Source organism: Prunus mume, linkage group LG3 (genome assembly GCF_029339155.1).
Source record: "Prunus mume cultivar Tortuosa linkage group LG3, ASM2933915v1, whole genome shotgun sequence".
Lineage (NCBI taxonomy): Eukaryota > Viridiplantae > Streptophyta > Magnoliopsida > Rosales > Rosaceae > Prunus > Prunus mume.
In genome coordinates this window covers 535,284-562,572 of record NC_142700.1, presented here as the reverse complement: position 1 = coordinate 562,572, position 27,289 = coordinate 535,284, and the positions used below count along the sequence as shown (strand labels likewise).

The 27,289-nt window shown below is 38.7% G+C and overlaps 6 protein-coding genes and 2 pseudogenes across 8 annotated transcripts; 2 read left to right on the top strand and 6 right to left on the bottom strand.

The window, feature by feature from the left end:
* Positions 1-1,053: 1,053 nt before the first annotated feature.
* LOC103326994 (acyl-CoA--sterol O-acyltransferase 1 pseudogene) lies at positions 1,054-2,424 on the bottom strand (annotated as a pseudogene). The gene has a single exon (XR_016124909.1). The product of XR_016124909.1 is annotated as an acyl-CoA--sterol O-acyltransferase 1 pseudogene (transcript).
* A 1,896-nt stretch (positions 2,425-4,320) lies between these two features.
* Positions 4,321-5,664, bottom strand: LOC103326993 (acyl-CoA--sterol O-acyltransferase 1 pseudogene; annotated as a pseudogene).
* A 675-nt stretch (positions 5,665-6,339) lies between these two features.
* On the top strand, positions 6,340-7,969 carry LOC103326992 (acyl-CoA--sterol O-acyltransferase 1-like). Its single transcript, XM_008229260.3, has one exon. It carries the CDS (start codon positions 6,650-6,652, stop codon positions 7,775-7,777), a length of 1,128 nt encoding a protein of 375 aa, XP_008227482.1. The 5' UTR covers positions 6,340-6,649; the 3' UTR covers positions 7,778-7,969.
* Positions 7,970-8,470: 501 nt separating this feature from the next.
* Positions 8,471-12,872, bottom strand: LOC103326991 (uncharacterized). The gene is made up of 10 exons (XM_008229259.2): positions 12,739-12,872; positions 11,933-12,418; positions 11,577-11,821; positions 11,410-11,494; positions 10,663-10,848; positions 10,410-10,577; positions 10,107-10,307; positions 9,279-9,450; positions 8,986-9,157; positions 8,471-8,897 (listed from the first exon to the last, which is right to left on the bottom strand). The coding sequence occupies exons 2-10, from the start codon at positions 12,302-12,304 to the stop codon at positions 8,804-8,806; spliced, it is 1,695 nt and encodes a 564-aa protein (XP_008227481.2). The 5' UTR covers positions 12,305-12,418; positions 12,739-12,872; the 3' UTR covers positions 8,471-8,803.
* Positions 12,873-13,783: 911 nt separating this feature from the next.
* Positions 13,784-16,684, bottom strand: LOC103326990 (Immunoglobulin E-set superfamily protein). The gene is made up of 5 exons (XM_008229258.3): positions 15,592-16,684; positions 15,403-15,469; positions 14,657-14,875; positions 14,422-14,546; positions 13,784-14,097 (listed from the first exon to the last, which is right to left on the bottom strand). The coding sequence occupies exons 1-5, from the start codon at positions 15,838-15,840 to the stop codon at positions 14,020-14,022; spliced, it is 738 nt and encodes a 245-aa protein (XP_008227480.2). The 5' UTR covers positions 15,841-16,684; the 3' UTR covers positions 13,784-14,019.
* A 981-nt stretch (positions 16,685-17,665) lies between these two features.
* On the bottom strand, positions 17,666-19,737 carry LOC103326989 (sulfate adenylyltransferase subunit). The gene is given in 4 exon segments (XM_008229257.2): positions 17,666-18,161; positions 18,262-18,354; positions 18,357-18,482; positions 19,481-19,737. Coding segments are annotated over 4 exon segments (621 nt in total). The 5' UTR covers positions 19,661-19,737; the 3' UTR covers positions 17,666-17,939.
* Positions 19,738-22,159: 2,422 nt separating this feature from the next.
* Positions 22,160-25,280, top strand: LOC103326988 (SWIB complex BAF60b domain-containing protein). Its single transcript, XM_008229256.2, has 6 exons — positions 22,160-22,764; positions 23,670-23,784; positions 23,915-24,086; positions 24,173-24,396; positions 24,600-24,744; positions 24,914-25,280. Exons 1-5 carry the CDS (start codon positions 22,310-22,312, stop codon positions 24,723-24,725), a joined length of 1,092 nt encoding a protein of 363 aa, XP_008227478.2. The 5' UTR covers positions 22,160-22,309; the 3' UTR covers positions 24,726-24,744; positions 24,914-25,280.
* Positions 25,281-25,429: 149 nt separating this feature from the next.
* On the bottom strand, positions 25,430-26,997 carry LOC103327025 (uncharacterized). 2 transcript variants are annotated; one of them, XM_008229294.2, is made up of 5 exons: positions 26,484-26,997; positions 26,172-26,283; positions 25,990-26,071; positions 25,838-25,889; positions 25,430-25,741 (listed from the first exon to the last, which is right to left on the bottom strand). In XM_008229294.2, the coding sequence occupies exons 1-5, from the start codon at positions 26,913-26,915 to the stop codon at positions 25,595-25,597; spliced, it is 825 nt and encodes a 274-aa protein (XP_008227516.2). In that variant the 5' UTR covers positions 26,916-26,997; the 3' UTR covers positions 25,430-25,594. The 2 variants fall into 2 exon arrangements, with proteins under 2 accessions (XP_008227516.2, XP_088903901.1); XM_089047775.1 differs by having other exon boundaries at positions 25,430-25,889.
* Positions 26,998-27,289: the final 292 nt, after the last annotated feature.

Genomic DNA, 27,289 nt, shown 5'->3' with positions numbered 1-27,289 from the left:
ATTTATACTGTTGGGTTGCAGTATCATGTAGCCCTTCAGGGTATGTGGGCTCAGAATTTAGAGCAGCTGGACCAGAATGGGCTTAGTCATGGTAGTTACCCAAGATCAATGGAATTGCATTGGACTTGACGTTGGGCCTCATAACACATGGACCATTAACACCTGCCCCTTGCCATTATTGGTCTGGAAATACTTTGCCGCCTTCTTCGTTGGAGTAGGAACTCTTACTTTTATGTTAATCACAGCTTGATATGCGTGGTTTTAATGTTTTCATGAGAGGGAAGTAGATTTCATGTCGGCCCGGCAAAAGTGGTTGTCATGTGCGAACTAGTTGTGTGGGAAGTAGTGTTCATGTTGTCACGGAAAAAGGTTAAATTTTGTTTTGTGTTTCTGGTTTGGTGTGGTTATTAGACTATCTTTTACTTTTACGACTCTTTGGTGTCACAAAAACAAACAATTAAATTGATTTTGGCAACTTCTACTCCAAATCCAGTTGCAATAGTTGTTTCTATATATACGTGTTGCTTGGCATATGGGTTAACTTATCATGAATGCGTGGTGTTGGAAGCAATTGCTATTTGCATATGGGTTGAAAATTCAACGTCAAGCTCTAATACTTTAATTTCTATACCTGACTCTGACAGACATCCATCCGCTTTTTGGTTTTTGCTTTTTAGTCCACGAACATCATTTTGTTGAGTTGAAAATGCTTGTGTCGGAAAAGTCTGAATTCCAAAGAGTAGCGAGCGATTGCAGTAATTTCTTGTGGCTCTTTGACGAAACCACAATTAGAGTTGTTAAATCAAATTTAGAAGCATAAATAATAATGATTACTATTAGACTAGACCAGTAGAGTCTAACACATGAATTACTAGCATCACTCGATCATGACCAAAAAATTCAAAAGCAGAGACAACTTTATAAAGACCATTTGATTTGGACAACTTTAAGCTTCAAATTAAATGTTCTGGTCCACCATGCAACAGTAGCCACGGGAAGAAAATGGTATCAAAAGAAATCTAGACCGACTTTGATTGATGCACACAAATAATGTAAAGTTTAATTTGCAATTTGGATCTTTTTTTTATTTAATAAGACTGGGATTATTGCTCAGTAATTAATCCCCTACAAATACTCTACTCATGTAGTATTTACCAACTACGCTTAATTAAGAGAGAATTGGGTTTAACAAAGTTGCTAACATTTTCCATAAACTCGGTGAAAGCCACATATTCTCTGTATGCCATCACGTCCGCTTCACACCGCACCAACAGAGAGGGCAAAAACAGCCACAGCCCCGTCACCACCACAAACGTCATTGCTAACGGCCCTGACAAGGCCGCAGGCAACCGCCATTTACCGTCAAACGTCTGCTTGAGCATAATCTCAACGGCCAAACACACCCCGTGGAGTAGAAAGAAGCACGTGAGCTCCCACGTGGGCTTCGTTCGTCCAATGTAATAGAAGATCAGCTCATGCATCACTGCCGACACGAAAAAGGTAGCGATCACAGCTGGAAGCGGAGCCCACCTGTTCCCGATCACGCGGCTGGAGATGCTCCGGACGGGGTCGTATACTGTAGGGTGCAGGATTCTACTGACCATGATGTTCCACCTTCGTCCCCAGAAGTCCTGGAGTGACGTGGCCAGATAAGGCTCGTCGAACTGCGGCTCGAAATCGACACCGAGGAAGGCTTGAGCCAAGGAAGCAACCAATGCCAGGACAAGTTCAAGGCCAGTGTACATGTAGATTAAGTAGAGGAAGAGTATGATTTTTGGGTGGATATATTGTTTGTTGTGGAAAACGTGTAGAGATGTGGCAAAGATTAGAGCTTTGATCGCATAGTTAAAAGGAGATTTCTGGCCTTTTGGGGCAGATGTTGAAGATCCTGATTTTATTTTGTTCTCAACTTTTCGGAATTTGATTGGAAGGCAAGCCAAGGGGATGAAATGGGAGATGGAGATGGGTGGGGTGGTGGAGAGAGGGCCTTTGCCATAGGCAAAGAGTAGGAGCTTGAAGTTGGCAAGCCAAGCAAGAAAGAAAGAGGAAGGGCCTCCAAGGAAAATGGTGGTGAGATTGAGAGGAAGGAAGAAGAAGAAAAATATGACTGGAAGTATGGCAAGGAGCCTGGTTAAACCAGGAGAAGTGAGCTTACCTATGGTGTGACAGTAGGAGAGTGAAGCCACAGCTAAAATCCATACCATGATGAAGTTGGGTATTTCTCCTTCCATTTTTCTTTGCTTGCTTAAATTTGATTTCTTAATTGTGTTTGTGGTGGTGAGAGATATTTGTGAGAGGTTTTGAGTTTGAGATCGATGTACTTTTAGAGAGAGAGAGAGAGAGAGAGAGAGAGAGAGAGAGCCTATTTTGGTAGATTTGTATGAATCGGTGATTGATGGTTTTTAATTGGGTGGTTGCCTGGCTTGACTCGTGGTCGAAAACAAGTTGAGAAAAAGATGTGGGATATGAGAAATTTTTATATGTTCCAGGTACACTACGTGACTGGTGTACCATTCAATAAACATGGGACATGTGGAATTATTATCTAACTTACTGCATTTCTTTTTATAACACGTGTTAGACTGCATTGCAAATATTTCATATATCTTCTTTCTATTGAATGGTACACCAGCCACGTGGTGTACTCGGAACACCCAAAAATTACTCGTAGGATATGTGCTATTAATTGCTAAAAACCAGTTATATTAACACCCATTGTTAATGATGATGACAAAATGTTTTATTCATTTTGGAAGCGAAAAAGAAAGACAGATACTCGGTTGGATAAAGAATTAATGCAGGACAAAAATACTTTAAGGAAACAATTCGTCTGATTAGCTTCCCAATTGACCTAGTTAATTAGTCAGTCCAAGTTCCAACCATGGGTGCCTACCAGTCAAGGTATGCACCACGTTTTCTTAGAACTTCCGGGGAGGAGAATTTTGAACTTTGAATAATTAAGGGCTACTTCCATCACTTTAATCCTTGGTATAATTCAATGATGCATTGTTGTTGCTATTATTGCCTTTTCTGAGAACATTGAAGCCAACTTGCATCAAAACAAGAAAATAATTAAAATAAAAAGTGACGACTACTTTGATTAACTTGAGAATGTGACCCATCGGTTGCATAGTAATGCTATTTAGACATACAAGATTAAACATATTAACCCACCACGTCATTTAAATACCCTATTTTTATGGTATGTGGGCTCATAATTTAGAGCGGTGGGATCAGAATGGGCTAAGTTATGGTAGTTACACACTGCATTCGACTTGATGTGGGCCTCATAACACATGGACCATTAATACCTGCCCCTTGCCACAAATACTTGCCATTATTAGTTAGGAAATACTCGCCATTATTGGTTAGGAAATATCCTATTTTTATGCTAATCAAAGGAGGAGGGAACTAGTGTTGATGTTGTCCCGGCAAAAGTGGTGGTCTTGTGCGAACTAGTTGTGTGGGAAGTAGTGTTGATGTTGTCCCGGCAAAAGGTTAAATTTTGTTTTGTTTTCTTGTTTGGTGTGGTTATTATTAGAGTGTCTTTTCCTTTTACGACTCTTTGGTGTCACAAAAACAAACAATTAAATTGATTTTGGCAACTTCTACTCCAAATCCAATAGCAATAGTTGTTTCTATAAATGTGTTGCATGGCATATGGGTTAACTTGTCCAGCAGAGTCTAACACGTGAATTACTAATACCAGCATCATTCGATCATGACAAAAAATGCAAAAGCAGAGACAATTTATAAAGACCATTTGATTTGGACAGCAATAAGGTTCGCGGCGCGCGCCTTGCCCTTTTCATAAAGCTTCAAATTAAATGTTGTGGTCTACCATGCAAAAGTAGCCACGGGAAGAAAATGCTTTCATTGATGTGTAAGCTTGTAAAGGTCATCAGAGTCATTGAATCAATCTTGAACTCATGTTTGCGCACATAGAGATTAATACAAATTTGTCCGGTAAACTCATATAGATGTGAATAAAGAATCCTAAATGAGTTTAGGAATCCTAATCCTATTAATATTGACATAAGTGTATAGATACTAGGTGTACAAGTTATATTCTAATTGGGTTTCTAATGGGAGAATCCAATCAAATTTTCACCAGCTAACAGCATTAATACAGAGGTCCCTGCCTTCGCAAGCATACGCACCAAAACAGTACTCGAGCCCCATTGAGAATTGGTGATCTAGAGCTTTCAGAAGGTAGAAGATCTTTGTGTATCAGAGTTAATTTTTCCGCAGGTTACTGCTTAATGAGTTAGAGTTTCAGTCGTTATTTCGATCTACATGATGCACACAACACAAATAACGTAAAGTTTAATTTGCAATTTGAATCTTTTTTCATTTAATAATACTGGTTTATTGCTCAGTGTTATACTAATTAATCCCCTACAATAATGAAAGTGCAATACTCTACTGATTTAAGAGAGAATTGGCTTTAACAAAGTTGCTAACATTTTTCATAAACTCCGTGAAAGCCAGATACTCTCTGTATGCCATCACGTCCGCTTCACACCGCACCAACAGAGACGGCAAAAACAGCCACAGCCCCGTCACCGCCACAAACGTCATTGCTAACGGCCCCGACACGGCTGCAGGCAACCTCCATTTACCCACGAACGCCTGCTTGAGCATAATCTCAACGGCCAAACACACCCCGTGGAGTAGAAAGAAGCACGTGAGCTCCCACGTGGGCTTCGTTCGTCCAATGTAATAGAAGATCAGTTCATGCATCACCGCCGACACGAAAAAGGACGTGAGCACAGCTGGCAGCGGGGCCCACCTGTTTCCGATCATGCGTCTGGAGATGCTCCGGACGGGGTCGTATACCGTAGGGTGCAGGATTCTACTGACCATGATGTTCCACCTTCGTCCCCAGAAGTCCTGGAGTGACGTGGCCAGGTAAGGCTCGTCGAACTGCGGCTCGAAATCGACACCGAGGAAGGCTTGAGCCAAGGAAGCAACTAATGCCATGACAAGTTCAAGGCCAGTGTACATGTAGATTGAGTAGAGGAAGAGTATGATTTTTGGATGGATAAATTGTTTGTTGTGGAAAACGTTGTAGAGATGTGGCAAGGATCAAAGCTTTGATCGCATAGTTAAGAGGAGATTTCTGGCCTTTTGGGGCAGATGTTGAAGACCCTGATTTTATTTTGTTCTCAACTTTTCGGAATTTGATTGGAAGGCAAGCCAAGGGGATGAAATGGGAGATGGAGATGGGTAGGGTGGTGGAGAGAGGGCCTTTGCCATAGGCAAAGAGGAGGAGCTTGAAGTTGGCAAGCCAGGCAAGAAAGAAAGAGGAAGGGCCTCCAAGGAAAATGGAGGTGAGATTGAGAGGAAGGAAGAAGAAGAAAGATATGACTGGAAGTATGGCAAGGAGCCTGGTTAAACCAGGAGAAGTGAGCTTACCTATGGTGTGACAGTAGGAGAGTGAGGCCACAGCTAAGATCCATACCATGATGAAGTTGGGTATTTCTCCTTCCATTTTCTTTGCTTGCTTAAATTTGATTTCTTAATTGTGTTTGTGGTGGTGAGAGATATTTGTGAGAGGTTTTGAGTTTGAGATCGATGTACATTTAGAGAGAGAGAGAGAGAGAGAGAGAGAAAGAGAGAGAGGCCTATTTTGGTAGATTTGTATGAATCGGTGATTGATGGTTTTTAATTGGGTGGTTGCCTGGCTTGACTCGTGGTCGAAAACAAGTTGAGAAAAAGAGGACAAAGGTACCTGAAGGAAACAATTATTGGACAAAAGAGCTCTCATTCATTCACTGTACAACCTTTGACACAAACAAAAGGGGATCTTGGAGTTGGTCAAATCTGACCCAATGATCCTACATACATACAGATATATATAACTGGGTGCAAAGTTGGAAGGCGGTCCAAATTTCCACCTCTTGATTTAGATTTACTCTAGAAATATAATAACTGGGTGCTTCACATGTTTCTGGTACACAAACAAAAACAATTTCTACTTGCTAGCTACTCACAGATCCTGTTAATTCTTTCCTTTCCTATCTACCAAATTCCAAAGACATAACAACCGTCCAAAAATGAGTATCTCTCTCACCGATTTGAGCCACGCAGTCGCTCGCTGTGTTCGTTCCACCTCCAATAGTTTAATCAATGAAAATCATTACCATAACCACCCAATTGAAATACTAATTAATTAAGCTGAAAACAATAATAAAAAAGGACAAGTGGTCACATGGGTACCATTCATAGATTATTGCGTCAAGTCAAACAACTTCAGCTAATTGGCCAAAAGATAGTATTGATTCGTAGTCGTTTTTGGCTGATGGATTGGATTGGATTCACCGAAATCCTAGTCTTCGCATTGGCTTTCTTTCTTTCTTTCTTTCTTTCCATCTTGGTTGATGAATTTGGTATTATTTTCCTTAAGTTTTTCTGCCTCTGCCGTGACGTGATGTCCTGACGGAATAAACTCCACCGGCCCTTCATTAAATAGCCAGACAATATCTATTTGGTCATGTGGCAACAACCAGCACCCATTCCATGTTCCATGGGCATCTTACACAACACAACCCAACCCAACCCAAGTCAATCAAAAAAGTTCCAACCTCAATAAGATCCAAAATAGCATTTTGGAGAAATATTAAGAGATCGTTTCGTTTTGGCAGAAATGGAAATGGAGGGTGAGATTGGAAACTTCATTAAGGTATGGCTCTCGGTCTTCTTATCTCTCTTCTACTGCTATGCATTTGGTAAGTTTGTACCAAAAGGTTTTCCAAGACTCTTGCTCATAATTCCAGTTGTAGCCCTCTTCCTAGACCTTCCTCTTCACCTCTCCACCATCCATCTCGGAGGCACCACTGCTTTCTTCATTTCTTGGCTTGCCAACTTCAAGCTCTTGCTCTTCGCCTTTGGGAAAGGCCCTCTGTGCTCCGACCCTTCAATCTCTCTTCCCCGTTTTGTAGCCGTCGCTTGTTTACCCATCAAGATCCAACAAAACCCACCTCCAAAAACACCCCAATTCCAAACCTCAAATCATCAAAATGGCCACAACTCAAACACAAATGGGCATGCAACAACAAAACAAAACCCAGCTCCGAAATCCCCGTTCAACTACGCACTCAAAGGCCTGCTCTTGGCTCTGTTGATAAAGGTATATGACTACAAAGAGCACCTCCATCCAAACCTGATATGGGCCATGTATTGCTTCCACATATATTTTGCCCTAGAAATCATCCTCCTCATGGCTGCCGCGCTGGCTCGAGCCCTTCTGGGACTTGAGCTCGAGCCCCAATTCAACGAGCCCTACCTCTCCTCCTCCCTCCAAGACTTCTGGGGCAGACGATGGAACATTATGGTCACCAGCATCCTGCGCCCCACCGTGTACGAACCCGTCGTCGCGCTTTCGACACGGGTGGTGGGGCGCAGGTGGGCCCCGCTCCCGGCCGTGATGGGGACCTTCATAGTGTCGGCGATTATGCACGAGCTCATATTCTACTACCTGGGGCGGCTGCCGCCCACGTGGGAGATCTCGTGGTTCTTCCTCCTCCACGGGCTGTGTTTGGTGGTTGAGATCGCCGTCAAGAAGGCGATTGCTAAACGGAAGAAGTTTCAGGTGCCGAGGTTGGTGTCTGGGCCTTTGACCGTTGCGTTCGTGACGGGCACCGTGTTTTGGCTCTTCTTTCCTCCGCTGCTGCGGTGTAATGCTGACGTGAGGGCTCTTGGGGAGTACGCGGCTGTTGGCGCGTTTTTCAAGAAGGTCGGTCGTGCTTTTGCATCTAGACTTCTAGAGCCATGAACACAACAAGAAGAAGCAACTGGTCGTAGCAGAAGACTTAGTTGTAGCTGTTGACATTATTTTACAGTTACGTTACATACAATTTTAACACTTTTTTAAATGAACATGCAAAAGCATGATAGAGAAGTATTCAATCAATCGGCTGTATTCTCAAGTTAAGTTAATCAAAGTAGTCGTTACTTTTTAATTTAATTAGTTTCTTCTTTTGATGCAAGTTGGTTTCAAGTTCTCAGAAAGGTGTTTTTGAAAATAACAAAAAGTTATCAGAAAAGAACATGATGGCGCCACTAATAGCGACAACAATGCATCATTGAATCGCATCAAGGATTAAAGTGATGGAAGTAGGCCTTAATTATTCTAATAGGGAAAAATTCAAGGTTCAAAATTATCCTCCCTGGAAGTTCCAAAAGAACGCGGTACCTTCACTGGCAGGCACCCATGGTTTGAACTTGGACTGACTGAATTAACCAGTTCAAATGGGGAGCTAATCAAACCAAGCGGAAGTCTTGCAATTATTAAACTAACCACCACTTGCAAATTATGTTTGTTTAATTAATAATCTAATGTTAATGTCAGCCCTCAGCAATCTGTCAGCAGACAGCACATGACTAAAGCAATTGAATTTTATGGCAATCAGATAAAAGCTATATGAATGAATAATCAACCCAATCATAGCACCGAAAAGAACAAAAGAAAAAGGAAAAATCATAGGTTGGACATTTAGAACGGAGATCATTATCAAACAATTTGCTACATTCCTTCAGCACTTTACATCTGCCTACTCTACAGTACCGACGGTTTTTTCTCTGGGTAAACATATAATATCAATTACTTCACTGTCAAAATTTGGTCAAAACTAACAACTTACAGAATCCATGGAACCATAAAACTCATAAACTCAGGCAAATATCACGTCAAAATGTTTCCCCTCTCTTGTTTTCCTCGTGTATGAAACCACTCGACTCCCATAATAGGCTTAAAAAACCACCTAAGCCGTCAACCATGGCACTTGAAACTATCCCAAGTTTACTGCTGCTGCTCATATATCTGCATATAAGTCTCAGAAAGGGCAACCATCTGGGGAAGAGTTTCTGAAACATGAAGATCCTGCATCTCATACCTGAAAACATTTCCAGATGTTAGCCCATACATACAGTTCCATTTTCTCTTAGTTTACATTTATGCCAATAAGTATAGAATAGACTCACCATAATTCTTCAGACTTCCTCTGTACAAATACCCTGTATGAACCTTCACCAGGTTTGCCATCATGAACAATGTTGGCGATCAAATCATACTTTGAACGCATTCTCTCATTCTCTTTTGGGGTTGACAAGGGGATGTAGTCTTTCAATTCAAGGTTCTTCACAGGAAAGTTGACTGCAATAGGAATTACATCAGTTGGCAAAACGTTGCAGTTGATCAGGCAAGGATCCATGGCACACTATAGGCCTTAAATGATAATTCAAATAAAAATAATTCCAGAAACATATAATCTCACCTAAAGTCGGATTCTTTTCCACAAAGAAGTTGTTCTTGGTAAATCGCTGCATGTGGAGAATAAGATACTGCGGTAATCGGGTGACTCGATACCTCATCCTGGCTATGCGAGGTCGGACCACTTCAGTCACAGTGTCCCCATCAAATTTCTTCAAAATATTGAACAGTGGAACCTAAACCATAACGCACAAGCTTTAAAAAAATAATATAAAAACATTTTTAAAATAAAACTCAAAAAATTCTCATCATCAATGCTCTCTTCCCCACATACTATTTCTGGAATAAGGTGTAGTGATAGCATAGGTGTGCTATAAACATTTAAACAACGCACAATGCAAGACTGATGAGACATGCATAAAGTAAAGGGCATGCTTTTGCATCATTCAGGGCTCAGTTTAATATTCAAGAAAAATGGAGAACCAAAATGCTTGGAACAAAGAACAGTTGCTGTGTTTCTAATTTGCAATTAGACCTTGAGTAACTATATACATTATAGAATAGAAGCACAAAGACAGACTGAACCCCCCATATTTAGATAATAAAAAATCAACTAGTCTCCATACAGACTAATAAAAATAAGGAATATATCCATCTTAACAGTCTACACATTTGTCACTACCTAAGATATATAATTACATAGACTCCCCAAAGCAATCTAGTTACCTAGTCCACAAGTTGCGAACATAGAGGCAATGTATGTAATTGAAGCAAATTGCAACATGTTTTTATTCAGAAACATAGACATGGAAATTATAAGAAAGACATTAAAACCAATAAAAAAAAGGCAATTAAAGAATGAACTTCCAACTCACTAATTAGACATATGTACCTGGGGTATGATATTTTTTTCCATAACATCTTTGAAAAGAGGTGGTGGGGGCAAATCCAATCCAAGCATTAAGAAAGGCATTTTGTACCTTTCCTTGACAATGCCATTATTTTCAGTCACAACATCTGTATTCTGGTCATCACCATTTTCTTTCTTCTCAATACCTTTCTTAGGAATCTCCTTCACAACCTCCAGTTCCCCCTATCAGCACAGAACATTATATTTAGTCTAAAGAATACTGCAAGTTAAGTTGCAGCAACAGCAATACAATGAAGAAAGTAGATAAAGAATAAGAAAGAAAACCTGAAAGCACTCATAGATGATGCTGCTATCTTTCTTCGAAGTTCTAAGATCTGCATGCAGTGTATTAAGCAGCCATGACATGAATTCAACTGGGTCAGATTGCGCTCCTATTCGAAACCGTTTCTTACTGGCTTTCATAACTGCCTGCAGGAACTCATGTGGGCTCACCTGTAGACATTAAAGATTTGACACATGTGAACTATTCTTAACAACAAAACCTAGAGACCAAAATATGGAGTCAACAAGGTCAAACCTGTCCTTTGAAGTTCCGTGCATGCCATATCTTTCTCGTGAGCTCCCCAAATCGATGAACAAGCGGAGACTTGCAATGTTGATAATTCTTAGGGATGAGGAAGAAGTTTCTCAGTGGAGTGACTCTCATTAAAGATTGAATTGTGACATTTACAAAATCAGTCTCCTTAATGTTATTGAGCCCCACCTGTTTTTTGAAAATTAAGAAAACACAGGTAACAATAATTAGGACCCAAAATTAACACCTTGCTAGAAATTGTTAAGACGTAAGTTGTTATGGAAGTGTATCCATCTGAGAGATCAATCACAAAATATATCTCCCTTGAACGCATGAAAAGACAGTAAATGTGGTTCAACATAGGCTTGTCTAACCTTACAGATGAGAAAGAATCTAAAAAAACATAGAGAATTACAAAGATGTGAGAATACTGCAGTAAACCAAAAACCATATTACCTAAGTGCTGAAATCATGCTTACTGGTATACTCCCACACAAGTCTATCAAAACTGTGAAACAACTCTATCATAAGTCTAATTGTTGGCCAGCCACGTAATAGATTCAAAATAGCTCATTACTTATTTGGCAAGGAATAAAGATTATTCTGTCCCAAGTAACTTAAATAGGAAATCTATAGTATTGACCAAGTCAATTAGGAATTTGAAACATAATATTGAACTCATATGAATTGACAACAGCAGCAATAGAAGCATATATGGAATCTTGTGCAAGTAAGAACAAAAATCAGTACCATTCCAGGAAGGTAATCAGAACCATCAAGTGCCCTAGACCATTGCTTGTTTTTGTCAATCTGCTCAACTTGTTCCTCAGTAAACCTGCATATAAAGAACCAAATGAATTCAAATCCTTAAAAGGATACCCAAGGAAAACTAGAAATATAAACAATATAAATCAAACCTTGGGTTCAGAACATGTCTAATGTCATCCAATGACGGGTCACTGATTTCATATCCATCCGGAAGGCAATATACTTTCTCTGTTCGAAGATTGATATAAACATGGTGTCCAGCTTCAAGGCTATGCGTATATGCATGGGACTTCTTCCCTCTTCCTTGGTAATACTTCCCACAAACTAAACATGCATACACATTCAAATTTGACAGAGACAGAGAACAAAACTTCTCAAAATCAAAATCCAAAACCTGGAGAAAGCAAAATCAAGCAATCAGTATCAATACAGTGGATGCTTTTGTAAGCATAATATACAGACAAGCTGGAATGCCATATTGTAACAACTTAGAATAGTAATATACCTGGCGATTAACAGCGTCAAGATATGGACAATCCCTCCTAACCTCAATTTCACGGCTCCGCCTGTAAAGTCCTTGTTCAAGATCATCATCTTCTTCTTCTTCTTCTTCTTCTTCAACTTCAACCCCACTTTTTATATCCCTTTGATTATCACCACCATCCCCTCTATAGCCATCAACAGGTGGCCTTCTCTGGTTGTCCTCGTCATCCTCATCGCCGTAATTAAAACCAGGAAGAAGGGAGCCTTCAAAGGCAGGTGGAGGTGGTGAAGAGGAAGGAGATGAATGCCCATTCCGTTTTTGCCTCTTTGGGTCAGATTCAAACCCTTCCGCGTTCACTCTAGCATCATCTTCATGTTCCATCTTACAGTTCATGCTCTTGACCCAGCTCAAATCTCACTGTTTCTACAATAATACCGGAGCTTACACCAACTGAGCGTCACTCAATTCTTCAAACGATTCTCAAATTAGGGAAGAATCTCGGAAACCCTAGAAGCATATAACTCAGCCGTCAATAGAAAGAGAGAAAACAGTTCTAGAGTAGAAATCTGTAAAATATAACAAACGCAAGAAAATAGTTGACCGAAGAATTTATTATTATATTCCGAGTTTTAAGAGCAAGGAAATAGCATAATGCTCCGTTTGGTTACCGAGAAAACGCGGGAAAGTGAAAGAAAAAAACAGTGTAATGTTATGTGTGTTAGGATTTTGCTTCGTTTTCGCGTCCGAAATAATTTGAAGCTATCTTGGAAATAGCTCGTGATTTGAAAATGCATATAAAATTAGGTCCGTGAAGGAGGTAGAATTACCTGAATCAGTGTGGTGTTTTGCAGTTTGGAGAAGTAACAGACCGCCTTTCGATCCTTCGAAGCAAAACTGGAAGAGAGAGAGTCATAGGAGATGAGACCAACCAAGAATGGAAGGCTTACAGATTGGGCCTTGCACAACCGTCTTGCCTTAAATTCGGCCTCATACTTATTAGGCCCAAAATAAAAATATCTAGGCCCATTTACTTTATTTTTTTTAAATTTTTTTTATTTTGCTAAAACATTTACCAATTTTATAATTTCTTGAAAATAAAATAAAAGCATATGACTGGCTAAATGAATTACCATCAAGGGATCAAAGACTAGAGTGAGTATAAAACCAAGGTGGTTGGTGTGAGTGGTTCGGCACTCTCATTCCTTAAGAGAAAGTTAGGGTTCGATCTCTGCTCAGTATGTAGTCATTACTTTGGCCAAGACTTTACTCTTTACTGGCTGACTGTGGCGGGATTAATCTGGATTGTGATTAAGGCAAAGATGTCACCCATAGTTAGGATCCATCCAAGACCACCTCGTATTTCAGACAAAAAAAAAAGACTAGAGTGAGTATTATTTCGGTAACATATTTTAAAGTTGGGTAATATTTTGCATAAAAAATTGTGAAAGAATGAAGAAAGATTACAGTATTTCGCTTGTTTTTTTCACTAGAAAAGTCCACTTCAAGATCCATTTGCTTATCTTTGCCTTTGCTCTAATATTGATCTTGGAATTTTATATTATTTTTTCGGCTGAATAATGTTCTTTTATTGTGTCAGGCCAAGATGATTTTTAAGTAGCTCGTCTTGAAAAGGCCATAATGATAATGAGGGGGTTGTGAGAGAGGGAGGGTAGCGTGCATCATCAACGGAGGAGAAGCGAGCAAAGAAAAGAAAAAAAGGGGTCAAAATTAACATGGAAAGGGCTGTAAGAAAGAAACCCTGCACTGCTTTTCAACTTTAAAGGTGTCCCTTGCCCCACAGGAATAATTAAAATGGTCAAGCCACTTGAGTAAGAGCAAGCTTCAATTAACATCACATAAACAATAATCCCAGAGAAAGAAAAGCTCAATTTATTAACCAAATACCTACCAAAAGAATTAACCATTCCCTTCTACTTTCCCCCCTTCCCTTCTCTTTTTCAAAGGATCCTCTCCTTCTCCTCATTGTTTAAGAAGTTTGAAACATAAACAAGGCATTCGAATTTTTTTGACATGTTCACAATGAAGCAGATCTCTCAGCTTGAAAAACAATGGACTGTTACTACAAACACAACAAAACTGCAGTTATTTTACTCCGATTGCCAGTCCTTCCGAATGTCAAAGGTGTAATTGATCTCCAAGTAGCACTTGTTGTCATCATCAACAAACTGGACCACAAAGAAAAAGGAAATCACAAGATGAGACTAAATCCAAAACTCGAAGGTGAAGCTATTTATTTATTAGAAAATTAGTTTGAAATCTGAGGTTGAATTTGAAATCTGAAGTTCATCATGCACACAATCATTCATGGGATGCAATTAGTAGATAACTCAGGTAATAACATTAATATCAACAGAACGAAAAATTTATGAACACATGCATGATGGTTGTGTATGTAACAAATCTATCAGTTTATGGGCATATACCGCTTTCTCTCGAATTGTGTGGTCTAATCTGAGTGGAAATTAACATCAAGCACTGATTTAACTTACCTTGCTTCTAGCTGAATAAGATCCCCTTGCAAATATGCCAGATGGGGTTGTGTCCTCAGGCAACACATGTGTGTAAGGCTCTGACTGTGGGCTAAAGGTTCCGAGCATCTCTTTTGTGCTATCAACTGCAAAAAGGATCCGTACGTAAGAAGGAAAACATCCGATCCCAGCTTCATTATAAGGCTAATCTATCCTGTTACATAATTTGAATGAGAGAGAGATAGAGAGAGTGTACCTTTTACAGCAGTTTTCCAGACTGCGTTAGTGTATTTGAGACCTGAAACAATGTTATTGCTGACCTGGAAAGTGAACTCAAGGCTGTAACGGCTACCTTCTTTCAAAGTAAACCACAAGCCCTTGGGATTTCCATTCTCAGGAATAGGAAGAACTATGTCAGATCTATCAGGGGATTTAATTGCAAGGCTCAGGATCTTAACATCTGGTTCTAGAGTTTCTACAGAAACACAGAGAAACAAGGAACACTCAGGGAGAAATGAAACAGTACAAATATCTATTGTACTGAATGTTGAAGATACACCAATAAACTGCTAAGATATAAAGTAGAAGCATGCAAACAAAATCGCTTCTAAATTCCAAAGATTCAACTTTAGTTAGGAGAAACTGCATGCGGTTTCTGGTATGACAAGACTTATGACAATAAGATGAGGCATGAGGGCCAAATTTACCAAAAACAAAGGCTTTTCAGAGCATAGAACAAGTTTGACCTCTGATTCGCAATAGAACTCTTACCAAGTGACAAGATATATATATATATATATATATATATATTGCAAGAAAGAATAGGATTTTAGTTGATAGAAAGTACTTTCGCATGCCTTCTGCAAGTGACAGAACTAAAGTTTTGAACCTCAGCAGTGAAATGAAGGGGAAAATTCATAGTTTAAACATTTTTTCTGCTCCATTTTTTCATTGATAAAACGAACTTAAAAGCAAAAGCTATTGACTCGTTACAATGCTTACCTCCAACAGAATTAACATCCACACTCCCAAGAAGCTGTTCCTTCCACCTCCTTAAGCTCTCATCGTCCTAAAACCTCAAATGATCACCAAAACAAACAACATTACACAGATATAAAACTAAAAGGCCGTTAGAAAGAGAGGGACAAAGGAGAACAAATTATGAAAAGAAAGAAGAATTGAAAATCAAACCTTATCCTTCTCAATGTGTTCTTTGAGAGTGCACTGAGGACCCAACTCAATTTTCTTTACTTCATCATCGTCATCATCATCCTCAGTTACGTACATGGAACTCTCACTCGGTTCTCTAACCAACCCTGTGGATGATTTATCCACGTCAGTAGCCGTTTTAGCTGTCTTTGCTTCTGAAACTTCAGCGCCAGTCTCATCATCCAAACCCATGTTTTTGGAACTTGAAATCTCTCCAACGGCCAAAGACATCAACAGCCCATCAACCCAACAAAAAAGAAAGATCAAAGGGCACAGAGAATGTAGACCCAATGGCCAAGTATAAATGCAAGTAAAAACCAGAACAAAATGGCAAAAAGCAAAAGAACACGGCAAAGACCCACTTGGAAGAAGAATCTCTGTGAGAAAACAACAAAAAATGAGAGAGCCCAATAAAAAATGAGGGAATTTGAGTATAACAAGAAAGGAAGGAAAGAAGGACTAATTGGGTCAAAGAAACCTAGAAAGAAAGCTAAACAGAACACCAGGGAAACCCAACAAGGATAAAACTTGCAGCAAGAAAAAGACTGTTTAGGCAGAGTTCAAGCAGAGAGGAAAAGGTCGTGTGGTGATCCGAAATTGAGTCTTTTCCATGGAAGAAAAAAGAAGAGAGAGAGAGAGAGAGAGAGAGAGAGAGAGAGAGAGAAACGGGTGGCGAGATCGTGAGGGTCACTCTTGCTGCACTAGGTTCCACGAAGACCAAGATTCGAGGAGTGCTTTTCTTTCAATTTAGTTTGAAAACTCAGAAACGAACACATCAGATGAGACAGCCTAGCCTAAAGATTGGGTGGACCAAAGCTGCACTTTGACCCCTTCTTATGGGTTTTTATCTTTCTTTTAACCAACCATGCTCTGCTCTCTGCTCACGCCTTCCCAAAATTGTAGCTTCTGGTAAAACATGAAGAAGAAGAAAAATAAACATAAAAGGTGAAGGGTTTATGAGTCTTACTTTAGCATCTGAACGTTTCCACTATAGAGCTCCACAAGCACAATGCTATATAAAATTCAAAGGCAGAGCATTTCCAGATAACATAACATGTCTGCATAACATGTATTTTCAATTAATTTGGTTGGTGGTAAAGCTTTGATGATGCATTCTAATTTCTTTGGTACGATATTATTTCTCCACCAAAAATAATTAAACAATCCAATGTCGAGGAGTCCAGCAATGATAGCATTATTATTGCACCTAATTATAGAAGTTTTGGTCGATGGTTTATATTAGGCCAATTATCAACACCCTTGTAATATCTCTATTGATCAACTAGCTATTTATTTAGCGGTACTTCTCTTCCTAATACAGGAAAAAATCTCAAGTTCGAATTCTCCTTCCTATATTAACCAACTAGCTTTTAATCCAATAGTACTTCTCTTCTTAATACTGAAAAAGTGCTAAGGTCGAATTCCCCCACTTCATTGCTGTTAGTGTCATAACAGTTGTGGCTGTCTGCTGTCAAACATTAAGTGTTGCTAGGTTGTTCATAGTAGGAAATACAGCTCAGATGATTGTGAAATCAGCCAACCAGACTACCCAATTTACGCATGGTGATGGTCAGTTCAAGCCCAGAACCTTTAAAAGTTTTGATGCATACAACTATCTCATCCGCTATTGACGTGACGACGATGGCTTAATTTCAGCTCTCATTATCAATATTCATGGCGGAGACCACGACATTTCTGGAATTTCATGTGATTCAAAATTTGAATGCACAAGTTGTTCATTACCGTTCAGAAATCAACGGTTCAAAACTACTCTAGGGCCAAAATTTCGTGCATCCTAGATTATCCAAACTTCTGTGCCTAAATCTGGACAGAACATTAAAATCTGGTGGCTGCAAATTTACCATGCCCATTTTCTTTTTTCTTTTTTTTCTTATTAAGAAAAATAATAATAAAGGAGAAAAGACTGCAGTCAATAGGTTAAAAAATGTTGACAATGCTAACAAATACACAAAGATATGGACAATTTTTGTCTGTTTTTACAAGGGGAGTTTGATTATGTGTCCATAATAAAAACCAACCTATGCATCTCCAAATATCATCGAAAAGTAAAATGGACTGATTCATTATACTGTCTACATACGAGGTTGAAACTCCCTCAATCAAATAATAATTTATGTGCAGTCAAAAGTTCCGTTGAGAATGCTAGGGATTGTAAAGCTAGCATACAAAAATCCTAGGTTGATAATAGGTTGGGCATTGAGGCAATTCAAACACATCCTGGACTTCAGATACAAAAAACATAGGATACAAAAATAGTGGCCAAATTCTCAATGCATGTTGCGAGTGATCTCAAACCTGAAACAAAATTATCACCCACTTCCCCATTTTCTCAGAACACTTTCTTTAGCAGAGACACTACTGTAGGCTTCATTCTTCGAGATATTATCAAAAACAACCTGACCATCTGGTCCTGTCTTCCTTAAGATTTTAGAAGTTATGAAAGCGAACACATTTCTTGTCCCTCGCAAGGCATACAGTAACGGATTGAAGATGACAGCAAGCATCAGTTCTCCCTTTGCAATTATGAGATACTAAAAAATAAAGAATAAGATTATGAGAGAGAGAGAGAGTATATATTTACAACATGATGGTATACAGCTGAATTTAGAAAAGAAACAAGGAAATGCTTACCATCAGGATAATACCCAACACAGCAAGACTTGCTTGTTGTGCTTCTCGCCAGAAATGGTCACCATTCGACCATCCAAACCATCCGCGCCACCCAAACCATCCCCTCCACCAGCACTACCGCCTCCACCCACCTCCTCTCTTCTCTTAATTTCTTTGTCCCATTTCTCAAATTCACTTTTTTTCCCACCAAGTGCACCTTCTAATGCTTTCCTGGCTTGATCCTAGAAGAACAATAGAAATGGCAAAGTTAAATTCATCTGCGCAAAAGAAACCAGCATTTAAACTATATCATGGCATTCTGCGTTCAATAAAACCAGATGAAATGAGGGGCCAAGAGACCAAACGAACTCCTATGCTCAGTAACTATATCTGATATATATTGGTATCTGTCCTAATGCTGATGTGCATGTGTCAAGTTAGACCTTATATTGGCCCTATACCTAGAACGACTGATTATGTTCAATGACAACCATACTACTATCATATCCTTAACCTTTAGTGAACCGTAAAGGTATTATCAGGCAAAACCAAAGTTGTTTGCTCCAATTGTTTGGATAAGGCTTTTGTGCAAGCTTAGTAGAACTACCTTCTGTGTGCAGCTTTTAACTCCATGAAGGACAAAAATGCTCAGCAAATTACGAAAGAGAAAGAGAAAGAGAATCCAACAGTAAACCGGCATGTGCCCAAGTATTCTTCTAGAAGGATCAACTGCCTAATATTCATCTGTATTCTTATTTACAAAGCAAATAATCCACATTTTATACTTGTAAGAAGTAAATTCTCCAACACATTGAACACTCAAACTACAAAATACTCTACTGTAATTCAAAATTCAAAACAATGGGTGAATGTGTGAAGCTCCTAAAACTCACTTTCCTGAAGCATTTAAAGAATGAACAATTTTTTGATAAATTTGAACTTCAAATGAAGCATTCCACACCTTACTTAACTGATTATGCAAATCTCCAAACAGCACAAGGCGAAGTAGAGACAAAGAATTTATTGCCTACCAACACTACATGCCCAGTTAAACCTAATTGCTCAATTTATCTCAATATACATATACCCACATATTGAGCTGCCAAACGAGGAACTTGGGTTATTTTTCATCTCTTGACAAATTTGAAACATGAAAATTTTCATTTCGCAGCATAACATAAAATAGGAAAAGCACGCAACAAAAGAAGAGAAACTGAGTTCAAATTACGAATTTTAGGACCTCTTTGCGATTATCTGAGAAAAGGCAAGAGAACCTGCCGCGGCATTTGAGCTTGAACAGCAGAGCAGTCCAATCTTGGGTTGTTTCATTTTGACGGGAACTAGTAGTTGGCAGTGGACGAGACGACGACGAGTGAAGTAGGATTTGGGATGGCCGGATTAGGTTAAGAACCAGCGCCATCTTCGCATTTCACACACCAAGTCTTTCCCTTGTATTAAACGCTGGGGAACCTTTAGAATCAAACGATGCGTTTAGTTCTTTAATTCGCACAGACTATGAGAAGTGATTTTTAAAATAATTTGGGAAGCCCAACTCGTTTTGTAAATTATCAGAAAATCACTTATTATTAAAAATTATTGTGAAAGAAAACTATAAAGGAAATCAGCTAATGATGTGCTTTCATTTTCTGATTATGTGAGAATCAATTTTGAAGAGGCGTTGAGTTTAATGATTATGTGAGAATCATTTTCTGATTATGCTGGAATCAATGCCAACAATACTTTTAACAAAAAGTTTATTAACCGCCAAACTGTTTTATCTCACATCTGATTTCTCTTACAGCAAATCTAACATCGATTATTGTCACAGTATAGGTAGGGCCAGTTTGGTATTGCTTATTTGGAGTGATAAGTGATCTTTTTAAAATTTTGAAAAACTCAGCCCGTTTGGTATACTATGAGAAATTCACTTATTGTTAAAAATTGTTGTGAGATAAAACTAAGAGAAAGCAACTAATGAGGTGCTTTCATTTTTTGATTATGAATGCATCAATTTTGAAGAGGTGTTGAGTTTAATGATTATGCGGGAATCATTTTATGATTATGCGAGAATCAGTACCAATAACACTTTTAACAAAAAGTTTACCAAATGCCATATTGTTTTATCTCACAGCTAATTTCTCTCACCTCAAATTTGATAACGATTATTCTCACAGCACAACAATGTCAAACTAGCCACAAATATCGTTTGTGTTTTTGTAGTTATTTTGTAATATAATGTCGAAAATAATGATGAGGCTTTTTTTTTCATTCGTCTTATGACCAAAATTATAAAAATAAATAAAAATAATAATCGAATTTTACTAACTAATTTTTTATTTTACAATATTGAAAGATGTTTCAAATTCAATTTTTTCTTCAATAAATAAACAAAATGTTCATAGATCAACAACACCTTTAATTTGGATGTGAATTAACGTATAGCCATTTTACGTTTTATCACATTTTTTTTTAAAACAAAAATTTTATAAAGAAAATCACATATCAATTCATTGCAAACATCTCAACTAATTTTGACTATCTCTTGATGTTGAAATGAAAGAGATAGTCAAAATTAGATGAGGTATGATTATAAAACATGTTTGTCATGCATGGTTGAGAATGTTGTCATTTTCAATCTCTTTATTTTGTTAGGAATAAATGAATTATTTGTCTCCATCCACCAATTGAATGCTTCATTATATGAGCTCCAATTCAAAGTTTTGTGTGTGTCTTGAAACAAACATAATCATCCATGTAAAATTTGGTTAAGAATCAAATCAAGCTATTTCTATTCTAAACGACTATGGAGAAAGTGTCCCTTACAAAACACCACACTATTATCCATCTAAATTAGGTATTGTGTCTGAAAAGTAACATCCCATCAATCCCACAAGTATGTGAGTCGATTTTGATGAAAAATGTATGTAAGTGCAGTAATAGTTTTATCTTAATTGTAGATTTATCATAATAAATTTACAAGCGTAAACGACTAACTGTAGCATTCTTAAATTGTTTATCCATATATATATATATATATATATATATATAAAAAGTAAACCTATATTCTATGTGTGTACATTTGTGTTTTATGATTTCACTTTTAGCTCTCATTCGGATGGATTTTAAAGAACGAGCAAATTTTTTGTTGTTGTTGATTGTCTTACCATGATTATGCTTTATTTTTTATGTGGTTTGCAATAGTCCTTGTTTTGAATTGCGTTCTTCATGTCTCTCTATCTTGTTTTTGCATAAACTGCGTTTCATTTGTGTGCCAATCATTAACAAAATATATAATCTCTCAAGTATCATTGAACTAGCTGTAGTGCATTGCAAGTGATCACATAAAGAGAGTTAGGTGGTAGGTAAAGAAACATGGCCAGTCTGATAGATAATTGAAAGTGCTTTCTCAACCTTTGGATCAAGCGATCACATTCAACAGTAGTTGACCAAACCCACCAATTCTTATCCAACGGTCTATAGTCAAGCCGAGAAATCATATTTTGTTGACCACATTTGCCCTTACCTTCTCCACGAAGCAGACTCTCATTCGTCAGAGAAAAAGATCGCAAAGTTGCAGAGGTCTAGTCAGGACTCAGGGCATCATCGTAATTCAATCAACCAGTTTGATTCTGTAGCTGTAGACAATGTTTACCTCTCTTTATCTTTATCTTTAATTTGAAAAGTGAAACAAAAAGAGGAACAAAAGAAAACCAGCTGCCACTTTCCCACGTGACATATTTACCCCGAATCTTTTACCCATAATGGGATGGATAGGGTGAAATTCAAAAGGGTACTTTCGTCTTCTGGAAACCGGACGGGGAGATCGAGCTCAACAGTTTGAAACTCTGAGTGGATAGAACAATGGGCTTTACCGACTTTTCATAATAAAATCAACGTGAAGGGATATTTTCGTCATTTCAGCGTTATAAAGAGAGCGGTAAAGAGTAGAGAGAGACAGATAGAGGAAGAGAGAGACAGAGAGAAGAAGAGAGAGAGCAGGCTGAGAGAGAGAGAGAGTGAAGAGCGTTTGGTTTCCGTTTATTCTGTTAATATATGTGTGTGCACCAGCATGGTGTCGGACCAAGAAATAGCGGAAGGTGTGGAGACTGTTCTCCGTCAATCAGGCCCTAACGACGTCACCTCCGTAAACGGTGTCGTTCAGCAGCTCGAGGCCAAGCTAGGGTTAGACCTGTCCCACAAGGCTGGTTTCATTCGGGACCAGATCAGCTTCCTCCTCCGCCCGTACGCTCAACCGCAACCCCAACATCAACCTCCGAAAGACCATTTTGCCCTCCACACCAACCCCCAGCACCATTACCACCACCACCCTCAATTCCTCCCCCAACAATTTCCTCCCCATTTTGCCCTCCACCCCCACCACCGCGCCCCCGAGCCCCACAGCTTCCAGCAGCCGCTGCCGCCTCAGCAACTGCGGCCTCAGGCTCAGCTGCAGCCTCCCGCTGTGAAGCACGAGGCCTTGGTGCAGAATGCCACTAAAGTCGCCCCAGAAACGCCCAAAGAGAGGTTTGGATTTTGTTTTCAAAATTTCAAATCAGAAATGGTGAATTTTTAGGGTTTTACTTTCCTTTAGATTGCAAAGGCTGCGTTTCTATGAAATGTAAGTGGTGCACGTTTATAGAGTTTCCAATTAGCAATATTTCGTTAATGGCCGTTTTGAAAGTTTTGTACTTTTCCTGTTTCCTGCTAACCAAGTTTCGCTAAATTGCATATTTTAATTGCAAGTACTTGCTATTTGAAATTTTTATGGTTTCCCTTTTTGGGTAAAACTAAGACTGATAAGGTCAAATTGCCGGCGTGTATCGCTTTGTGTGAATGAGAAATTTGAAAATTGTTTGTAACAAATAAAGAAACATATGGAAATTGGCATTTAAACCCTGATATTACTGTAATGGGAAAGTTTTAACCTTTTTGTTACCGTATTGTCTTTCATATAAAAGTCAAAACTGTTATTGTTTGTCCTTACTCCCAAAGCATGAAATACAAATCAACTAGTACTTACTTACTCTTGCAGTTGCAGTCTCTAATTATATTATAAAAAGTGCTTGACTTTTCAATGTATGAAAAACTATAAGTTTGAGCTTAGCATAAAATCAAATTTGCTTATTAAAGAGCTGGCTTAGCATGGTCTTACTAATTAAACTAGTAAGCTTATCTGTTGGGTTGGGCTTTAACATTTTTGCATAAATTTGGAGGATTACTGCTTCAAAGTTCCATTATATTAAATGCTTCTTCTTTTCTTAAAATTTTAAATAGGGTAGTTTTCTCTGTCTCAGAATTAACTAGTTGGAAAAGCTCAAATCTTTATCCTTTTGTTTTGTAGTTGTAAGTAATCTATTATGATTCAGTGCTTTATTCATAATGCAATAAAATGACCTGGCATGTTTGTGTCGGTCATAATTTTTTTGCAGTGCTCCGGCTTCTGGAACCAAGAGAAGAGGTGGGCCAGGGGGTCTTAACAAAGTCTGTGGTGTCTCACCTGAGCTTCAGGCTGTTGTTGGTGAACCTGCCTTGCCAAGGACTGAGGTTATTACTCCCAAATCAATCCAGATTCTCTTTTTATGCTAACTTTCCAATGATGTGGATTAAGTTTTTGTGCGTAAATCTTAATGCGTGTTTGTGGGTGTACATTAAGTTTTTGTTTTGCGTATTTCAGATTGTAAAGCAGCTCTGGGCATACATAAGGAAGAACAACCTCCAAGATCCAAGTAATAAGAGAAAGATAATTTGTGACGATGCCTTGCGTGTGGTATTTGAGACAGACTGTACTGACATGTTCAAGATGAATAAGCTGCTAGCTAAACATATTATACCCCTTGGACCTAACAGTACGTCAACATTGTGCATATTGCTACACATAGTGTGTAATGATATCTTTGATTTTATGTATAACATTTCTCCTGCATATATGCAGAGGAGTCAACTCAAGCTAAACGATTGAAGTTAGAGGCCAAGTCCACCACTGATAGTACTGAACCTCAACCTCAACCACAACCACAACCACAACCACAACCTGGTTCCCCTACTGTAGGAATATCTGAAGCACTAGCTAAGTTTTTGGGCTTTGGAGGAAGGGAGATGCTCCTATCTGAGGCAAGAAGCCTTGTTTGGGAGTATGTAAAGGCTAACCGTTTGGAGGTAGGATCCTGCTGCACAATTTTGTACCTTCTCCGTCTCGTAGATCTAAGATGATTATTTTATTGGAGACATCGTACTTTCGTCCATTATTCCATCATCAGTCACAAGTTGGATTGATTTCTTCTAGTGAATGCTGTATTTGTCCCGATCATAGTGCATTTGGAACAAAGACTTATGATGGTGCTGTTCTTGTATTTCCACAGGATCCTTTAAATACTACGGTGATATTATGTGACGCAAAGCTCCATGAGCTTCTTGGATGCGAAAGCATTTCTGCAGTGGGGTTGCACGAGATGTTAGATCGCTATCACTTGTTCAAACAATTGTGATTTCTGGTAGTGTTGACTGGTTAGTATAAGTTCCATGTGTTTACTCCATCTCATTTCTTTCTTAAATTATTTATGTTAGTTTATTTGCCTGTCTCTGTAGATGTATCTCTTGCTAAAGTTTTTCTGCCTATGGCCTGCTCTGATCTGTCCTAAACAAGTGACGGAGTGGTTTGTTTATTCTTTTGCAGGTGCATGGGGACCTTTGCCATCTGGTCTCTTCTGATGGTAGAAAAGATAGGAAAGAAGCTTTTTTTTTTCTTTGTTTATTTCTTTTTTGTGCATTGACGTGGTTAGGTGTCTTACATGTCGTGGTTATTTATATATAGAATTGCTATATGCTGTGGGTTGATGGCAAGTTTCTTGGTTTATGCCATTGCCCGGGGTTTAGTTCTTTTTAGTTGTCTTCTCCTAACCCAGAAACTGTGACAGAAGATAAATGCTCTGTACATCGTGGAAGGACCCCTTGCATTTTCTTAGATGGCTGGCAGTAAGTGTTAGTTTTGACTGCAGCTTTTGTGTATCTTGTTACATGGCAGTAAACTCCTCTTTTAACTCCGACTTGCTTTATTTGCTTTCTGGCTTTGTCGATGGTAAGTATATGTCAGACATTTTAAATTGAATAATACTGAGTACTGATGATGGAGACAGGACTTTGTATGGGTGGCCTGAAAGTTTGAAAGGTTTCACCAGCAATACAAGAGTCCTTGCAGAATGAGCACCTTTTTTCATATCAAATTTTCGACTTTACCATCACACGGTGGAGTGGAGAAGGAATTGCAAATTGTTAATTTGTATGAAAATAGTACATTAAATCAAAACCCACCAAGGTCTGCTCTGCAGCACCTGCGCCTCGGGTGGGTGATGGTGGCTTAATGCAAGATGAGTTTCAGTAAAATCAGAATGGCGGCCTTGATGAGCAGGAGGAGGAAAGCCAACACAAGTCTGTTTGCCTTGCCCTTGAACACTGCATTGAACCCAATCTTATCCAGTACAGCCGTCATAATTCCCATGAGTTTCTGCACAAGTGATATATAAGAAGACAAAGAAAACAATAAAAAGGGACGCATTTCTGAAGTGGAAATAAGAAGTTGCGAGATGCTTGCTTTGCTTACCAGTCTAAGGGGTTCAATATGGAGGAGTGGTTCCATGAACATCTCCACATTTCTAAAAGAAAAGAAGATGTTTATTATATATATGTTATTGAAAGCGGGGCCAAAACTAATAATTCAGACTCAGAGAGAGGGTATGCAATTTGAAGCAGTACCTTAACATCACCTTGCCTCTGTAGATTTGACAAATATGGAAGCTAAAGCCCTTTCCCAGAGGCACATGCGATTTTTTCCACTCTGCATATCAATCCAACTAGCTACTTGTTGTTTCCCATTTGTATACTATCATCTTAATTTAAAGAATGAAAAAAGAAGTTGTTGTGTGATATATAAATACCTAAGCTCCACTGAATTCCGACATTCATTCCATCGTGCAATGTCGGTGTTACAACAAATTCAATGTTATTCCCCAAGTTTCGGATTAGATATGAGAAAAAATCCAATACTTGCTGCAACAGTTGTAGTCACAGTTCCCAATTAAAAACAGCAAGAAAGAAAAGAAGAACTGCAGCTGATTACGATTGAATACATTGTTTAATCATGGTTTGTTTAACACGTAATGCATCAAGAAAGATGACTTTTACTGCATAAGCGTTCGTTATATATTATATATAATATTGAAATCAAGCAGTATATATAAAATGTATACCTTCTTTCCTCGGAGGGGTTGGAAAATTGAGAAAAAGTTGCAGACACACTGGCATTCATCTCCTATAATCTCCGACAACTCGCGAATATTTTTGTTCTTGATGGCAGTGTAGAGTTTGAGCACTGTTTCGAGAGCTCGCGGATCCTCCTCATCTCCTGGTAATCCAGAGTTTTTGGCATTCAATGGCACAAGCAACAACCCTCTCTCTCTGTGCCTTGATTTTGAAGAGAAGAAGCTTGTTGTGCCAATAATAGGTTGACAATCACTACAACTTGGTGGATGGAATTCAGCAAAAACAACATTATTAGCTGCTGTTTTGTTTAGGTTTTTGTGAACAGCAGCACTAGAATGAATGGTAATACGTGTGATGATATTGGTTGAGTTACAGTAGCAGAACTGAGAGATGAATGGATGGAAAGACACCAAAGCCATATGAACGAACACATTAAAATATCAATCAGAAGAAGAAGCAGAGCCATATATTTGTGCAAGATTCCAACGCAACCTAAGTGAATATGTGCAGGTGCAGCACAGGAATGGAAATTAAAATGAATCAAGCAAACCATATGGATGGTCCATATCTTGCATGCGTCAATAATAGCAACTAACAAGTTAAGTATCTTTCCCACAAGCTAGGTTTCTTCCTTGGTTATGCTATTGTCTTGTCCTCTCTCTCTGCCTTATTTGGTTGCTTTCTTCTTCTTCTTCCTCTGATCTGCATTAACAAAAAAGGAATTTATTTAATATCTAATAAATCTATTAATTTGTGTCTTTTATTGGATTGAAGGGTCCATAATTTCAGTCTC

Excerpts from the sequence above, each read along its gene's own strand:
- LOC103326992 (XM_008229260.3), top strand. The coding sequence starts at position 6,650 with ATGGAAATGGAGGGTGAGATTGGAAACTTCATTAAGGTATGGCTCTCG.
- LOC103326991 (XM_008229259.2), bottom strand. The coding sequence starts at position 12,304 with ATGAACTGTAAGATGGAACATGAAGATGATGCTAGAGTGAACGCGGAA. Across the intron at positions 10,578-10,662 it reads CACGGAACTTCAAAGGACAG|GTGAGCCCACATGAGTTCCT; the intron begins GTTTGACCTTGT and ends TAATGTCTACAG. Across the intron at positions 8,898-8,985 it reads AGGAAGTCTGAAGAATTATG|GTATGAGATGCAGGATCTTC; the intron begins GTGAGTCTATTC and ends AAATGTTTTCAG.
- LOC103326990 (XM_008229258.3), bottom strand. The coding sequence starts at position 15,840 with ATGTCTTTGGCCGTTGGAGAGATTTCAAGTTCCAAAAACATGGGTTTG. Across the intron at positions 14,876-15,402 it reads GGATGTTAATTCTGTTGGAG|AAACTCTAGAACCAGATGTT; the intron begins GTAAGCATTGTA and ends GTGTTTCTGTAG. Across the intron at positions 14,098-14,421 it reads CTTATTCAGCTAGAAGCAAG|TTTGTTGATGATGACAACAA; the intron begins GTAAGTTAAATC and ends TTTGTGGTCCAG.
- LOC103327025 (XM_089047775.1), bottom strand. The coding sequence starts at position 26,915 with ATGGCTTTGGTGTCTTTCCATCCATTCATCTCTCAGTTCTGCTACTGT. Across the intron at positions 26,284-26,483 it reads AACCCCTCCGAGGAAAGAAG|CAAGTATTGGATTTTTTCTC; the intron begins GTATACATTTTA and ends CAACTGTTGCAG. Across the intron at positions 25,890-25,989 it reads AGAGGCAAGGTGATGTTAAG|AAATGTGGAGATGTTCATGG; the intron begins GTACTGCTTCAA and ends CTTTTCTTTTAG.
- LOC103326988 (XM_008229256.2), top strand. The coding sequence starts at position 22,310 with ATGGTGTCGGACCAAGAAATAGCGGAAGGTGTGGAGACTGTTCTCCGT. Across the intron at positions 22,765-23,669 it reads CCAGAAACGCCCAAAGAGAG|TGCTCCGGCTTCTGGAACCA; the intron begins GTTTGGATTTTG and ends ATTTTTTTGCAG. Across the intron at positions 24,087-24,172 it reads TATACCCCTTGGACCTAACA|AGGAGTCAACTCAAGCTAAA; the intron begins GTACGTCAACAT and ends GCATATATGCAG.